The sequence below is a fragment of the Elephas maximus genome, chromosome 22 (assembly GCF_024166365.1).
Source record: "Elephas maximus indicus isolate mEleMax1 chromosome 22, mEleMax1 primary haplotype, whole genome shotgun sequence".
NCBI lineage: Eukaryota > Metazoa > Chordata > Mammalia > Proboscidea > Elephantidae > Elephas > Elephas maximus.
In genome coordinates, this window is record NC_064840.1 from 11,904,311 (window position 1) to 11,918,214 (window position 13,904).

Consider the following 13,904-nt stretch of genomic DNA (forward strand, 5'->3'; position numbering starts at 1 on the left):
CAGGGGGCACTTGTTCTGTGCTGGGCACTGCTGGGAGCACCTCAAGTGTATTCGTCCATTTAGATGTATAAGTGGGTGGAGATGTTGGGGCAGAACGGAAACGCTGAAAAAATACCACAGCGCTTCCGGAAACTGGTCATTTGGCAAATTGGTCTGCTTCCATCTCTAACGTCTACTGAATCTCTTTCAAATTAATGGGAGGCCGTCTCTGGGCACTGTTGTCCAGCTCAGAGAAAGAAAGGCCTATAAAGGCAAAGCCCTGCATTTTATAGCCTTTTCTGGTTCGTCTGAAGTACTGGCAACTTGGGACTCTTCCTTGGCTTATTTATATCACCAAGGTGAGAACGATCTGATTGCCTCTCCTGCACTGTGCCTTTTGTTATAATAAATGGTATTAAAACGTTTGCCCAAATGGCTGTCCCGGCCCTGTTCATCAGGGAAACGGGTGTCGGAGTTGGGCAAAGGTGACTCCACCTTAATGACGAAGAGCCTCAAATGGTGAGGGGCTGGAGCGGGGAGGGCTTAAAGGGCGCGAGACAGACTCCAGGGCAGCCAGCCAGAGCAGAGAGACCGGCTGGCAAGGGGAGAACACCAAGGACTCACTTGATGGCTCTTTCCGAAATCCGCAGTTCCAGCTTGTGGCCGTCCACGACATGACCCTACAAAGTAAGATAACACAGCTCGTCTGTCTATCTTCCTGGAATGCTTACCACATCCTTGCCCTTCATCAGAGAGAAGCCTGACTGAAGGGCGACACGGGAAAAGGAAACACGGAGGGAGGACAGACTGTTCCCAGGCAGAGGGGCTCACCGGAACTGAGTAGAGATTGGCTTTTCCTGGAAATCGCTCAGGCTGAGCCCGGCCGCAGCTGGCGGTCAGAGAGACCCAGGCCTCCAATGTTCTCGAGCCGTGAGTGGGGCTTGACCTTCAAACCATTCAAGGGGCAGAGAAGTGGGGCCTGACCTTTAAACCATTCAACCGGCCTAGAATTTTCCATCGTCTATCAACATTTTCAGGCAAAGGAAGCCCCTGAGGTCTGGCCGGCAGACCGAGTTTGGTTTAGTTTGTATGCTCTTTAAAAAAATTCTGAATTGCAACCAAGTTGCTTCTGAAGCTGGGCTCTACCATCAGTACCTCAACGCTGAACTGGTGTGTTAGCACAGTTACCCTCAAAAAGCCCTGATATGTCTGATAAAATACAACACAGACAGCTTCGTATAAACAGTTCCGCACAGCAATACATACACGTGTGCACACAGCAACGTACAGGGATATAAGACTGCAAAGTATGCCGAGCGGAATTTTACAGAGTCTTTACATGAGACAAACAGATGGATCCCTGGATTCGGAGAGCTCAAGTTAAATGAGTACATGATGTCTAATATGAAAGCTGGACTTCCAGGCTCTTAAAAAACAGTAAACAACAAAAACCATAACAAAACAAAAAACACAGATGACCTGGTATCCCTGGGGCCCACCTTCACATGAAGCAACAACCGCGGAGGCCAAGAAGTGGCCTTTTAGACAGGGCATGAGAACACTGGCTAACGTAGGCCTGACCTGTGTACTACCTACATCACCTGCCTAGGCACCTGAGTTTGCGCCCCCAGTGTAAAGTCCTGGGTGGTGAGATTGGTTAACACGCTTGACTGCTCATCAAATTTGGAGGTTTGAGTCCACCCAGAAGCACCTCGGAAGGCCTGGCGATTTGCTTCCAAAAATCAGCCACTGGAAACTCTATGGCGCACAGTTCTACTCTGATACACACGGGGTCATCATCAGTTGGGTCAGCTCGATGGCAATCGTTACTCTCTCTTCCTAGACTGTCTTCCCCCAGACCTTTGTGGAGCTGACTCCTTCTTGCCAATTAAACGAACAAGGCCAAACCTGTTGCCATCAAGTCAGTCCCAACTCATGGAGACCCTACGTGTTAGAGAGTAGAACTGCTGCTCCATAGGGTTTTCTTGGCTATAATCTTAATAGAAGCAGAATGCCAGGCCTTTCTTCCGTGGTCCTGCTGGCTGACTCTGAACAGCCAACCTTTAGGTTAACAGTCGAGGGTAAACCGTCTGCACCACCCAGGGGCCTTTTTGTCAGTTAAATGTCAGCCAAACTGTTACCTCCGTAGAGATGCCTTCCTTGACCACACAATCTAGAGTTGTTGCTTCTCCTTCCCCCATGACAGCACCTGCCTAATTTCTATCCAAGCCCCTACCATGGCCTGATGGTGTGTACTTAGTCAGTGGTGCTCCTCCATATAAGCAGTGACCTTGTCGGTGCCTCACCAGTCCCCCCCAGGCCTAGCATAAAGCAGGCGCCTGGTGCATATTTTTGGATTGAATGAATGACTTATAGCGTCTACAGGATGGGTAGGGAGGGTTTTCATTTTTCTTGGGTCACAGGCCTGGCCCGCGTACATTTTCATTTTGGAGGGTGGCTGAAACCCCTCACTGCTTGTCAAGAGCCTCCACTGCATCAGAACCCTGCTTTACCTGGAGCTGTCTGAGAGCTTTCTGGGCGTGCTCCGGCTTCCTGTACTCCACAAATCCAAACCCCATGGAAAGCAGTGCTCCTGGAAGAGAGAGATGGAGATCAGCTAGCGGAGAAGCGGGAGGGAGACGCGGAATGAGCACACGGTGAAGTGCAAGGGCTCCCAGGCAATCTGGACCTTGGTGTCATTTCTCTCTTCACGTTCCCCTTCATCCCCCCAAAATGGAAGCTCCTGGCTTGCCTTTCAGTAGTAGTCGTCTTGAAGAATCAGCCACGAGGTTATAAAACCACCACCTGAGGCCTAGATGACTGTTAATTAACAGATGATTGACATGATAATTAACTTCATAATAGAATTCCGCCTTTGGGGAGGGAGAGGGAGCTAACAGGGATGACCACTCCTATGACAAGCGCCAAAGCCGCTGTGTGTGCAGTCCTGGCGTCCATACACAATGCATAGCATGAATACACACGGAAAAGTCACATGCCCAAAGACCAACTCTTCATGAGTATTGCCAGCCGGCCGACTGCTGAGTTTCAGAAAGGTCAGAGAGGGAAACCTCTGGTTTCCTGCTTCTAGGTAGTGAGTAGCAAGAGTTCAGGTAGCAAAGAAGGTCTCAAAATTTTATCAGAAATGTCTGGTTCCTGACTTCAGATACATCCCTATGCGTGTGTGTGTTGCGTGTGTGTGTGTGTGTGTGAATAAAAAGAGCTGGCAGGGGAGGGGGAGAGAAGTCCTTTCACAGGGAACTAAAAAATATAAGACCTCTCGTTACATCTCGCGAGGCAGTGGGGCTTCAGTGGTAGAACTCTTGCCTTCACGCTGAGGACCCAGGTGCTTCCCAGCCAATGCACCTCTCGTGCAGCCGCTTCCCAGGCGTCGGTGGACATTTGCATGTTGCTGTGATGCTAAACGGGCTTCGGTGGAGCTTCCCGACTAGAACAGACGCGGAAGAAGGGCCCGGTGGTCCACTCCCCCAACTCGGCCAATGAAAACCCGAGGTTTGATCTCCGACTGACCACGGGGATGGCATGGGACCTCGTTCCACTGTCCTTGGGGTTGCAGCGAGTCGGGCCAACTCCATTCACATTACAACAGTTACGTCTTGCCCTTTTTGACACAGAATTTACTGCTTCTTCCCTGCATTTTGTACAAGTTTGTTACTTTTATTCTCTATTTTTTCCACAGTTGAAGAGGATTGGCTTAAGTCTAATGGGTCCAAAACGGTCTCTAACTCTGACTCACTCAGCGGCTCCTCTCTTTCCCCCTTCCTGCTGTTTCTGAGACCTGAGGATCTTAACTCTACCAGCTTGCTTGCACTCCATTCAAAACCCAGCGTTATAGGACAAGGAGAGCCAAAAGTGGCAGAAATTCCATTAATTGCCCAAACGTGGTTCTGCTGGCCACAGGAGAGAGGCGCAAACAGAGCTGTTGTTTGACAGGCAGTGCCACCCTGTGGTGACGTTCAGTGTTTGTTCTTCAGCTGATCACTTGAAAGCTCTCCTGCGCTCAAGGTTGTCAGCTGGTGGGGGTGATGTCGGTGTATGACCCTGAAAACATGCACACGGACTGCCTAAGAGGCAACTGTAAGAGAGTCAAGTTCATCTCCCCGGTCAGTGACACCCTGCAGATGCCCTCTCGGCCCTTCTCCATACCCTGGGGAGCACTGCAGAGCGCTGCCCTCTGGTTCCCTGCTGGGTTCAGTCAATGGGAAGCTCTGATCTGAGGCTGGAGGGTGCAGGAGAGGCTGGGGTCCTGATTCCTTCCATGCCCCCCGACTCCCTTTGGCATGGGTCTAGCAGCGAACGTGTGCAACCTGTACCCTCTGCTCTGGCTGGCAGCTCTGCGGCTCCAGTCCTCAGGCCCCTTCGGGCTCAGCAAGGTGACTGGGGTTCTTCCCGCAGGGCCTGCTGCCTGGCATGCCCCGGGGGCTCCCTGAGTTCAGCCTGCACCTTCATTCCACACACCCCTTCTAAGCCCTGAGCAGAGTGCTGGTTCTGCCCTGCTGCCACCTGAACCGACACAGACACTCTGTCTAGATTCCCCCATCGGGGGTAGATGGGCCCAGGGAGCAGGGCTCGCTGACGGCGGCCCCGGAACACCAGTGTGTGTGCTTTAAGAGTTGCTCAGTACACTGAGACATCAGATAACTTTTTAAGGCATCTTCAGAGCACCCCCAGGCTCCACGGGGCATCAGGCTGCAGAGAGTGACCCTACACCCACGGGGATAGGCCTGAGTGGAGCTGGTGACACCTCAACCCACTGGTCTGGGTGCCAACCTCTGCCCAGCCTGACTCACCCCTAGGCTTCAAGGATTACTTCCTTCCTGAGCCCCCTGCGACTCATCCTTTCTGTCATGGGCTCGGTACTTAGCTGTCTTTTCTCGGGTCCCAAACTCAATCCAAAGCTCCTGGCAAACAAGAACAAAAATCAAACCCACTGCCATCGAATCAATTCTGACTCATGGCAACCCCATGTGTGCAGAGTAGAACTGCTCCACCGGGTTTTCAAGGCTGTGGTCTTTCAGTAGCAGATTGCCAGGCTTTTCTTCCAAGGTGTCTCTGAGTGAGTCTGAACCACCATCTTTTTGGTGAGTAGTCGAGCGCAAACCATTTGCTCCACCCAGGGACCTCTCCTGGAGAACAAGGACTCCCTCGCTCCTACACCACACACCTGCTTAAAACCCTCCATGGCTCCCGCTCCTTCTAGGAAAAAAGCCCAAACTCTTCAGCCTGACATCCACACTGCTTTGATGTGGAACCTGCCTACCTTTCTGGGTGCTGTTCTTGCCTCCACATACTCACTGCTCAGCCAGGCTGGCCTCTGCAGCCTGCTCCTGCCTGCTTCCCCCGCACACTCACTGCTGTCCTTCAGGCCCCCGTCTGGCCTGGAGAGCCCTGTGCTGTGCTCCTGTCCACCAGGGCCTCTCTCCAGCACACAACTCGGCACTGTCCTCTAACCACCAGCGTATCTGTCTTTCCAACCAGGCTGAGTATTTTGTGAGCGGGGACCACGTCTTCTTCAATCTTGTGTCACTAATGGTGCTCGCCACCTGGTGGCCCCCAGGAACTGTCTGAGGGATAGCACGGGGGTCTCTAGGCCTGATTGGTGTTTGAAGGGTGGTGGGGACAGCACGCAAGTAAAGGACGCAGGAGTGGGCTGCAGAGGCCAGCGGGCTGAGCGGAGGCAGCAGAAACACCCAGACCTCTCGGCAAGGAGCCCGGGTGGCACAGTGGTTAAACACTTGGCTGTTAACTAGAAGGTCAGTGGTTTGAACTCACCAGACACTTGGTGGGAGAAAGATGTGAGAGTCTGCTTTCCACCTTGGAAACCCTATGAGGCAATTCTACTCTGTCCTATAGGGTCGCTATGTGCCAGAATCAACCCAACGGCAACAGATTAGACCTCTCGGTCACTCAGCTCTGTGGACCTAGTAGGAGCTTAGGACACAGGGAAGAGGTGACTCATGAAGCATCCCTAAAAAGGGGCTTGGGATGGAGGCTGCACGGCTGTGACAACCCATGGGCTTACTCCCTTTCCGTCGTCTTCAGGAATCCAGGGCAGAGAAGAGCCAGAGCGGAGGCCAGGAGACTGGCGACAACACTGCAGCCAAATAGAGGATGAGTGTGCCTCTGCTCAGCCCAGGCTCCCAGCAGCCAGGAGGTGCGTGGTTTGTGCTCAGTGCTGTGCTCCCAATGCTCTATGTCTGGGTTATTTCCCTTGTAAGGGAAGAGGAAAACCCCGGTATCGGTCATTTCCTTGGAAGCTTCCAGAGCAGAGAGGTGCCGGGAGGAGGGGCGGCTTCTACCACTGAATGGGGTCAAGCCTGCCTGCCCACTAAATTGCCCTGCTCTGAAGCCATCTCTGACGGTCTAAGGGGACAAAGAAAAGCTGAGACTTAGAAGAACCTGATGTGCTTGGCTGCTTCTACTGAAAGTCAAGAGTCTCTGAGGGATGCAGAGAGTGGGACCCTTTTAGACAAGTCAAACGGGAGTTTTGGGGTGCTGCTGCTTCAACAACAAAAGAGGACCTTCGAACAACTCAGGAAAGGAGGGTGAGAATAGCCGCACGGCTTGAAGGATGTAATCAACGTCACTGACTTGTACGTGTAGAAATTGTTGAACTGGTGTACGTTCTGCTGTGTGTATTCTCAACAACAACAATAATTATTAAAAAAAAAAAAAAAAGAGGACCTTCAAAATAAACAAGCGAGAGTCACCGCTCCTCACGCTGATACACAGTTACATGGTCTCCTTTGGAATCAGTACTTTCTAGCTTAGGGTTCAGAGGTAATACCTGCTTTGTTCTTCTTCCTGGAAATTGAGCAGCTCTTCACCATTCCCACTTTGGAAAACACCTGGAAGAGAAGGTCAACGTGTGTCAGCAGCACTTCCAGGCTAATCCCACCACCCGTGTGGCCACATCTCGAAAGACAAAGGCTGCGCACCCAAGCACGGGCACGGAGAGGCAGAACAGACGCACAGCTTCCACAGGGGCTGCGTTCACCGTGGGCTAGGCCTGCGCTAAGCCCTTCCCCAATCACCTCATTCGGTCCTCACAGCCACCCTCTGAGTCAGGTGTGTTCAGGCTCCAGAGCCCAGGCTCTTAACCACCATGCAGGTGAGGGTCCTGGTCAGACCCTGTGGCCCCCAGATTTCCCATACTATCTTGGGGTTGCAAACCATTTCAAAGCACTGGATGATAGCCTACTTTAAGAAACTTGGTTGGTCCCTTAGAGCTCCCCATAGTGACAACTGGGCTGGCGTCTTGCTCCAGTTAGAGAGGAAGAAATGAGGGCACAGAAGAGTCAAGAGATTTACTAAGTATCATGTAATAGCTAAAAAAAAACCCCCAAACCTGGACCCATGCGACCCATACGGTTTCCAAGGAGCGGCTGGTGGATTTGAACTGCGGACCTTTTGGTTAGCAGCCATAGCTCTTAACACCACTACGCCACCAGGGTTTCCAATAGGGACGCCAGGTGTAAATTTGGAAAAACAGGATCTTCTGACCCCTGCATCCTGACCCTTCTCACTGGCCCCTGCACCTAATGCCAAAATAACTTAAATAAAACATTTTAAAGTCACCCCTAGACTTCAGGGACTACTTCCTTTCCTGAACCCCCCGCCACTCAACCTTCACATCACTGACTTGCTACTTCGCTTCCTTTCCTTGTGTCCCAGACTCAATTCCAAGTTCCTGGGGAACAAGAACAACAAAAACACCCAAACCCATTGCCATCAAGCCCATTCTCACTCATGGTGACCCCATGTGTGCACCGTAGAACTGCTCTATAGGGTTTTCAAGGCTATGACCTTTCAGCAGCAGATAGCCAGGCCTTTCGTCCAGACACCCACCCCATGTTCCCAATCTTTTCTCCCTCTGCCCCAGGCAAAACCCAGGTCTGTCTTGTTCGCTGCTGTTTTCAGTACCACAGAACAGGGCCCAGGGAGGGCAGGTGTCCAGCAAATGGTCACGGAATGAAGGAAGAGGAAGCAGAGGGGCGGGAGACTCCTGATGAAGCCACTGATACCCGCACAAACACCGGCAAATACTAAACCAACACCAGAAGCAACAGCATTTACCAGGCTTTTATATGCCAGGTGTTGTTGCTAAGCTGCTGTGGAGTTGATTCCAACTCATGGCGACCCCATGTGTGCAGAGTAGAACCGTGCTCCGTAGGGTTTTCAAGGCTGCGACCTTTCAGAAGCAGACCATCAGACCTGTCTCCTGAGGTGCCTCTGGGTGAGTCTGAACTGCCAACACTTCGGCTAGTAGTCGGGTGTTTAACCCTGCCATCCAGGGCCTCCTCGTATATGCCAGGTACTGTGTCCAATGCTTTACTGAGATTATTAATCTCATTCCTCCTAATCAAATCCTTAAGAGTCCAAGAGTAGGTGCTATTAACATCCCCATTTACAAAGGGAGAAACTGAGGCAAGGAATGGATAAAGGACTGGCCCAAGGTCATGACGTTAGCAAGGGGTGACGCCAGGATCCGAGCCCAGGCATTCCAACCCTTCACCACAGCCCTATTCTCTAGAGCTTCTAGAGTGCCTGTTGCAGCTGTATGGCCTCAGGAAAGCGAACTGGCCTCTCTGAAGCTTGGTCTCCACATCTGCAGTATGAAGAAACTAGAGTAGGTAATTTGGGCTGTGCCTTCCAGCTCCAGAACTGTTTAATTTGGAGAATGCTCTTAGGCTGAAGGTTGGGCTCCCAGGAAACAATGATTTCTAATAATGATGGGCCCATATCAGACCCAGAGAGCCTGCACCCCAGAAAAACAAAAACAAAACTGCAAGTTGGCTTGACATATTCAAAGCTATATACGCTTTGGACACTACTGATGTGTGCCTCTGTTTAAAAACACAACAAAAACTGATTCTGGAAGTAGCCAAAGAAAAGGCCAAGGGTGAACTTCCAATTGCTCAATAAAGAGAATCTTTGCTCCTTACAATGCTGCTGTGTTTGGTCCAGTTATGTCTGCTGCCATGCTGGGTGGCAAAGAGGCAGTCACACCACAGAGCCTTAGCCAGGTGGTCTCAGAGTAGCGGCTCTGACCTCATGCCTCTCCCCCATCCCAATCTTTTCCTTCAGATACACGCTGGGCCCCTTCCCATCACCCACTGCGTTCCTGACTCCACAGTTCAGAGGACACCGTCTTCCCTCCTGAACCCATCTACAGAAGTTTAGAGCATGCAGAAATTTCTAGAAACCAGGAGCTCAATCCTTACGGCCACCTTTCTTCCCAGAGGCAGCTCATGGCTGTCAACCCACTCGTATCCATTTGCTGTTTCATTCACTCACTCATTCATTCACTACTCACTTGTTCACTCAAAAACGTCGGTGAAGTGTTTTACTTTTTGCCAATCCCGGCTTACAGAAATGAAGAGTCTCCCCCATACGGAATCCCAGTCCAGTGTGGGAGCTTGCAGACCCAGATCCTCTATGCCCATGGACCCCTGCAGTATATGGTGGGAGCTAGAAGTAGAGGCCCAATTCTTTCCAGAAACCTCAGCCCCCATTGATCTGGCTCTTATCAAACACCTACTCCGTGTTCTCAATCCTTTCTCCCCATGCCCTCTTCCCATAAATTCAGAAATCTCACCCACCTAGGGCTCCTGGAGACACACACGCCGATATGTCTCCTACATGTCCCCTCTAGCCAGGAGGACTGTGATGACATTCATTTTTGGGGCATTTACATCACAGACTCAATTTGGGGGATTTGTTCTGTACATACATAATCCTAACACTGACTACAACTTTTTCCGGTCCCCACACTTCCCTAGACACGCTGATATGCCCCCTCTCGCCCCCTAGTCTGGGCTTGCTGCTGCTTAAGTCTCTGGCTGAGGGGTCAACTCGACATCCCAGTAGAGACACGAAGGAGGTGTCTACTGGCTGTTGTTAAAACTACATGTGATCATGAGTCACCTTCTAGGTCATGTTTAAAGGCAGAACAAAGGCAGTGAACATGGAGTTTCCCATCCCACACCCCGGCCTTCCTCCCAGCTGACAAATCACTCACTTCCTTCAGTGTCGCCTCCGTTGTGTCGAAGTTGAGATTTTTAATAAACAAGGTGCACCCTGGAAGGCTCTCTTCTTCTTCCTCCTCTTCTTCCATCTTTGCCGAAGAGTCATCTTCTCCCCGCTCCACTGGCTTTTCACCTTCTGGAGTCTCATTGCCTGGTACTAGACCCCAAAACAAATCCGTTAAATGACGTCTGATTCCCAAAGATGGACTCAAACATACCAACGATCACGAAGATGGCGCAGGACTGTACATGATGCCGTACACAATGTTGCCACGAGTCGGAGCTAACCCAACGGCAACTAACAACACAACAATCTGCCTAGGTCCCAGGGCCTGAAGCGCAGAACCTGCTAGATCAAGGGGGCTCTGCCTCTGTAAGCAGCATCAGGAAAGCACACTGCAGTTCTCAACTGGTGCCGGGCTTCGGGAACTCTGGAGAGAGGGAGAGACAGAGACAGAGAGAGAGACAGAGAGAGAGAGACAGAGAGAGAGAGAGACAGAGAGAGAGAGAGACAGAGAGAGAGAGACAGAGACAGAGAGACAGAGACAGAGAGACAGAGACAGAGAAAGAGACAGAGAGACAGAGACAGACAGAGACAGAGAGAGACAGAGACAGAGAGAGAGACACAGACAGAGACAGAGAGACAGAGACAGAGAGACACAGAGACAGAGAGAGAGACAGAGAAGCTGTCCTGTCCCGTCTGCGTTTTAAAGGGGGAAGGATATGAAACAACCTTAAACGGACTAAGCCAGAGTAACCGGAACTCCAAAATAAGTACTACGCGGACTGTTGCATCGAACCATGGCTCCAAGCAAAATACGTTATTTTTCCTGAAAACAAAACAAAACAAAACAAAAAACCCCGGCACTTAGCGAACTTTCAAACTAAAAGAATAACTTATAACTTTTCAAAAGTTAGAAAACGGGAGCAAAACTTAGACTGTTCTAAATACCCCTTGAATCTAAGAGAGATTACACCCATGAAGTTTCCCATATACCATGGAGTATTTAAAGGAGTATATACATACGAGAGAGTGATTTTATCTCTACACAAAGTATTAAAACCAAATTACACATAATAGTGAAAAACAAGAAACAACAACAGTACTAGATGTTCACAACAGATGAGGAAAGTGACAGTACCACCAAAGGTGGAGTAACACGTCGCCATTAAAAACAATGTTCCCGAAGAATGTTTAATGACACAAACGATGCTTATTAGATACAAAATTAAGAGAAAAATTAAGATACGGTACTTAACGTACAATAAAGTTATAATTTTGTACACACTATTTCTGAGAAACACATGTGCATGCCACACACGTGAGAAGAGATAACAAGGACCACGCAGTGCATTTCCTTCCCATTATTTTTGGGGAATAGGATTATGGGTGGTTGTAGCTTTCTCTTGTCAGATCTACCCCTTTGTACCATTACTGCCTCAAGGAACAGCATTGCAGGGAGAGGGAAGAGCAAATGCGTAGCTGTGAGTCACGGAGGGCAGATGGGGCCGGAGTGCAGGGAGCTGGGGGGGAGTGGGCAGAGCTTGGACGGGAGGGTTCTCAGGGGCTGGACCAGGCCGGCCCTGCTAAGAGTTTGGTTCTCATCCCAGGATGCTGGAAGCCTCGCAGGTTGGGGCAGGTGGCACCTTGACCTGAGAAGCCCCACTGTGAGGAACTATGTTCAGTCTGGTTCATCCCCCAACTTCCCCAAGTCACACGACCAGGGCCTGGGTACAAAGCCGTCTCCACAGAGAAGGTCTCTGAAGCTATGTTCGTCTCCCCCAGGAAATAAAAACCTGTCTCAGCAACTCTTCAGGGCAGTCTTCAGACTCATTATCTAGGCAGTGGGCCTGAGAGTTAAACCCTGCACACCCCGACCAGCAGTGGACCCAGGAAGCAGCTTTTAAAGGTCCTAGAGGCAGCCCTGACCACACCGCGGATGGAAACAACCCTTCTCCCACGCACCAGTAACCAGGGGTCATCGACTCGCCTACCAACTGCTGGCGATCCCACGTGTGTCAGAGCAGAACTGTGCTCCTTAGGGTTTTCAAGGGCTGATTTTTCGGAAGTAGGCTGCCAGGCTCTTCTTCCAAGGCAACTCTGGGTGAACTCAAACCTCCAAGCGCATTAACTATCTGCACCACACACCTTTACTCAAATACTTCAAACGTCTATATGATCCAAACGGGCTTCTTAAGGCTCAAATCCAACCCAGTCGCTCTCAGCGCCCGGCACTGAAGTCGTTTCCCCTGCCCTTTCTGATACAAGCCTAATGCTTTCAAGTCCTAGTTAAGCTTCAACCGCTTTGTCATTAAACACCCCTTTGAAGCCCTTAATGGAAATGGCTACAGTGATAATGGTGTCTCTTGAACATCAGTTGAACACGCAGCCTTGCACCCCTGGCTCTCCCTTGGGGGTGACCACAGACTCCCACCCCAGGACAAAAAGGAAAAATTGCCATAAAGGCCCCTCACCCACCTAAGACAGGAACACAATTTCCCCGACAAGGGACTCCATGGTGTGGCCATTTGGACTCATAACCCAACTTTCAAAGCAAAGCAGGGTGTACTAAAGTACTACTACTAACTGGGAAGAAAAGCTATGCAACAGCCAAGATCAGGTCCTGGCTGAGAACTTCAACAGAAAGGAAAGACATGACCTTCGAGGGAATTATATTTCCACCCCACTGGCTCTCTCTGGCATTCGGCATTCCAGAGATGAAAAGGGAAAGGAGGGGACATGACTGGGCCCCCAATGATGTGCCTGGCACTTTGGTGGATGCCTTAAATATACCAGTAAACCAGGTGCTGTCCAGGCGACTCTGACTCCTGGCGACCCCATGTGCATCAGAGTAGAACTGTGCTCCATAGGGTTCCCAATGGCTGATTTTTCTGAAGCAGACAGCCAGGCCTTTCTTCCGAGGTACCTCTGGGACTCCAACCACCAACCTTTTCGTTAGCAGCCAAACACCAATGCCTACGCCACTCAGGGGCTGGGCCTTAAATATACTATCTCCATAATGACCACAGAACCACACCAGATGGGCAGCCCAGGGAAGCCTCGGTGAGCAGCTGCACTGGAATCCGAAGTCTCAAGCACCTTTAGTGGGTGAGAGGTTCGTTCACCAGAGACCAGACCAGACCAGACCAGACCAGACCAAACCTGTTGCCGTCAATTCCAGCTCAGTGACCCTATAGGACAGAGCGGAACTGCCCCAGAGGGCTTCCAAGGCTGTGATCTTTATGGAATTAGATTGCCACATCTTTCTTCTGCCAAACAGCTGATGGGCCCAAATCGCTGACCTTTCAGTTGGCAGGCAAGAGCTTTAACCACTGCACCACCGGCGCTCCTTCTGCAGACCACAGAAATGCCTACGATTGAGGGTGCGGGAGAGCGCAGAGTTCACGCTCACACCTGATCTACAGTGGCAGCCTCTTCTCGGCACCAAACAATTGCTGCCACGTGGCAAGGCCCGCCCGGTGTGGGCAGATGCCCAGAAATTTCTAGAGAAGCTGAAAATTCAGCAGTTTATGAGAAAACACTGGTTTTTAAATCTTGGCAACTAGCTCAGAGGTGTGTGACTTGTGAACCAGGCAGTGGTCAGCAACAAAAGCAGCTCCTTGGGGCTTCCATGCTCTGTCCCCTGCACCCAGCCTGCCCTCAGGCCTCTTTGCACAGGGAAAAGGCCCATTCCCCTCCGTTGTGCTCTGTCTCCCAAACCAAACCAAACCCGCTGCCCTTGAGTCAATTCCAATTCATAGCGACCCTACAGGACAGGTTAGAACCGCCCTATAGGGTTTTCAAGGAGTGGGTGGTGAATTTGAACTGCTGACCTTTTGGTTAGCAGCCGAGCTCTTAACCACTGTGCCACCAGG

The 13,904-nt window shown here is 50.9% G+C and overlaps 1 protein-coding gene across 5 annotated transcripts in view; it reads right to left on the reverse strand.

The window, feature by feature from the left end:
- The window catches only part of RBM19 (RNA binding motif protein 19), a 176,820-nt gene that overhangs the window by 133,467 nt on the left and 29,449 nt on the right, over positions 1-13,904 (reverse strand). For all 5 annotated transcript variants that reach the window (XM_049865132.1, XM_049865129.1, XM_049865131.1 and 2 more), the window contains exons 17-20: positions 10,022-10,185; positions 6,788-6,848; positions 2,493-2,572; positions 604-659 (exon numbers count right to left, since the gene is read on the reverse strand). In XM_049865132.1, coding sequence (XP_049721089.1) covers positions 604-659; positions 2,493-2,572; positions 6,788-6,848; positions 10,022-10,185 — 361 coding nt within the window. The remainder of the gene's footprint in view (positions 1-603; positions 660-2,492; positions 2,573-6,787; positions 6,849-10,021; positions 10,186-13,904) is intronic.